A 3,101-nucleotide genomic window follows, 5' to 3' on the forward strand; every position below is an offset into this window, starting at 1 on the left:
AAGAAGACACTGGAGTTGATCTTAGACAAGCTTCAGAAGTATGTGGTGAAAATTTGTTGCTTTGTTATTTCAAGGGCTTGTTTCGATCTTGAAGTGCTTTGATTTTATTTTGGACAGGAAGGATATATATGGTGTGTATGCAGAACCGGTCGATCCAGAAGAGGTAGAAAGTTCTTTATGGAATTGTAGAGGGTTCTACTGCGGCATTACTTTTATGGAGTTTGTAAATTGGTTCGTTGGTTACTGTGCAGCTTCCTGATTATCATGATGTGATAAAGCATCCAATGGATTTTGCCACCGTGAGGAACAAGCTGGGAAATGGAGCATATGAAACTTTGGAGCAATTCGAGGTGAGTTCCCAATCCGAATGCCAATCCCATGCCTCCTTTTCCTTTCACCATAGTTGGTTTGTTGGTCTCCTTTTTCATTGTCTGGTGTGTCCAGGAGATCCCCCCCTCCGGTTCTTCTGGCACAACTTTTATTGATTTTGTATTTTAGCTAAATATGTTTTATTGTTCCCAAATACTTGCCCCAAATGCTGGTTTCTGTAGTCCCTTCACAAATGAGCTCATAGAGTTTTGCTTAAACAAGATGATGAATGCCAGATGACTAGCTTTTTCGAGCTGAAAAATGTTGCCAAATCATTCATATCTAATCTTGACTACTTACAATGAACAGAACTGGATATGTCTATGTTAGGATACAATGACTTGCTACGATTAGTAATTTTAGCAGCTTAAAAGGTTTGAGGGTCCCACTTCAAGTGAAAACTGGGTTTAGAAGTATTCTCTTTTCAAGATATAGATGATTGTGGATTAAGGATACTCATGGAGCATCATTAAAATAACATTTTTTATGCCAAGTGTAGCAGACAAAATCTTGTTTTATCCTGTGGCTCAAAGTGGAAGGTTGAGTTTAGAAGAGAATCTTTGTTTGGTAAATTTGTTAAGGAGTTCATGGTTTTATGTTCAAATTCTTAGAAATATTGTTTTGAAAATGAAGTGTTGATGGAAATGTCCTCTTTTGGCTTTTTCAGTTTTATCATTTGCTGTCTGTTTAGAAAGAAGGGCTGGATAAATATGTCAATTAGCATTAAAAAATTGTCCATCAAGTAGTATTATCATCTGGATTGTTAAACTGGGCAACTGAAATTTGTAAATAAGTGGAGCGATTGGAGCTTCTTTTTGTCTTCTGAATCTGAAGTATTCTCAAACAATGGCAATGCTCTATGTGAAACATAATTTTAACCATTTGATTGCCTAATGGTAACTTTTCCCATTTTTTATAGGTAAAGGAGTATGTATTAAGTTGTTTTTTCTTGGTTAGGAATCCACTATCTTTTATTTCTCGAATTGAATAGCTAAGACCAAGGTCACAAATATTGGTTGTTTATATTCCACTGAAGTGTGAAATACTTGTCCTTGAATCCTTGTTTTGCTCATACTGTTCGATACTTGAATATATGTTTTCTGAACTGTGACATTGAGGAACAACATCAATCGATTCCTTTTGAATTTAAGGATGTTTAGTTTTGGGATTTTTATTTGTTTATGGTGCCTATTGATCATAATCAAACAGAAGTGGACGTAGCTGAAGTCTTGCTTTATTTTGCTTGTTATGATGCCACCGTCTTAATGTATGTGCATGCTCTGTTTCCTAAAGAACATTAATAAAGTCTCCCTCACATTTCCCCCTTTTTTCTATATTTTATTGGGGCTTGTGTCGATGGACAACTTTTCTGGATTTATCTGTGGCACCTTCTACCTGTGTTTATGAATGAATTCCACACATCTTTAGCCTATTAGCTATATCAGTTATCTTCATGGGTAGGAGTCTGGCAATTATTTTTTTCCTGTTTCTTAGATCTGTTTGCTGATCTGCAGAGTGACGTTTTTCTGATTTGCTCAAATGCCATGCAATACAATGCCCCAGATACCATATACCATAAACAGGTAAGTTTTACAGCCTCTTTTTGCCTTGTTTATTATTTTTTCCCTTTTGTTTCTGTTAAAAGATCAACCTCATTCTGTAATCATTCTGAAGGCACGCACTATCCAAGAGCTAGCGAAAAAGAAAATTCAAAAGATAAGGATAAATAATGAAAGCTCAGAGAAGGAGCTCAAGCCGGAACATGATATAAGTACGAGATCAAGCTCTATTTTGAAGAAGCAAATAAAGAGAACAGTGAGCCGGACAGTGCAGGAACCTGTTGGTTCCGATTTCTCATCTGGGGCCACTCTTGCAACAGGTGAAGATGTGCAAAATGTTTCAAATGCACTTCATTTTGGTGGATCGGAGAGGCCTGGTAGCATAGATGGGCTTGTTGAGGGAAATTCTTCCTTGAATGACACCAATTTAGATAAGGGAGAAGAATCACTTCTAGGTACAATATGCACCCAGTATTTTATAGTACATCTGATGTGATTATTCGTGTTATAAGCCAGTCCGAACTTTTATATCTCATGCAACGTGAGGAAATAACTTCAAATGTAGAACACACCTCTGTTCTTAATTTGTATTCGCTAACAGATCATCAAAGGTCGTATATCCACTTCTAGTGATGTTTTTCTAACTTCTAAGCCTTATGCTTGTAGGAAGGGGTCCACTATCTAGATTTGGTAGGAAATTGGCCATACATGATGAGAACCGTCGTGCAACATATAACATATCATTCGCGCAGCTAGTAGCCAGTTCAGAATCTATATTCTCGACTTTTGAGGGGGAAATGAAGCAGCTGATTCCTGTGAGTGACTTTGAAAATAAATCTTTAATTCATCGTTTTACATTTCTATCTTACTCATTTTAAATTCCCCCAATCAGGTAGGACTTTATACTGATTACTCATATGCTAGGAGTCTGGCTCGATTTGCTGCAACTCTTGGGTCCGTTGCATGGAATGTTGCTTCACAGAGGATTGAGAAAGCACTGCCTCAAGGATTGAAATTTGGTCGTGGTTGGGTCGGAGAGTACGAGCCTCTTCCAACCCCCGTGTTAATACTGGAAAATTGCACCGTGAAGGAACCAACATTTTTTGCAAAAATAGAGCATACTACTGATCGAAGAAAGGTTGAGAGAAACTTCAAAACCTCAGATTCTCCCAT

At 37.4% G+C, this 3,101-nt stretch overlaps 1 protein-coding gene across 1 annotated transcript in view; it reads left to right on the top strand.

Moving 5' to 3' along the window:
* Positions 1-3,096, top strand: part of LOC111376522 (bromodomain-containing protein 9-like) — a gene marked incomplete at its 3' end in the record, with an annotated part of 16,952 nt that extends 13,856 nt beyond the window's left edge. The window contains exons 4-10 of the mRNA XM_022999482.1: positions 7-38; positions 118-163; positions 252-350; positions 1,884-1,952; positions 2,044-2,383; positions 2,595-2,743; positions 2,821-3,096. Coding sequence (XP_022855250.1) covers positions 7-38; positions 118-163; positions 252-350; positions 1,884-1,952; positions 2,044-2,383; positions 2,595-2,743; positions 2,821-3,096 — 1,011 coding nt within the window. The remainder of the gene's footprint in view (positions 1-6; positions 39-117; positions 164-251; positions 351-1,883; positions 1,953-2,043; positions 2,384-2,594; positions 2,744-2,820) is intronic.
* Between the last annotated feature and the right edge of the window lie 5 nt (positions 3,097-3,101).

The sequence above is a fragment of the Olea europaea genome, unplaced genomic scaffold, assembly GCF_002742605.1.
Source record: "Olea europaea var. sylvestris unplaced genomic scaffold, O_europaea_v1 scaffold1511, whole genome shotgun sequence".
NCBI classification, from domain to species: Eukaryota; Viridiplantae; Streptophyta; class Magnoliopsida; order Lamiales; family Oleaceae; genus Olea; species Olea europaea.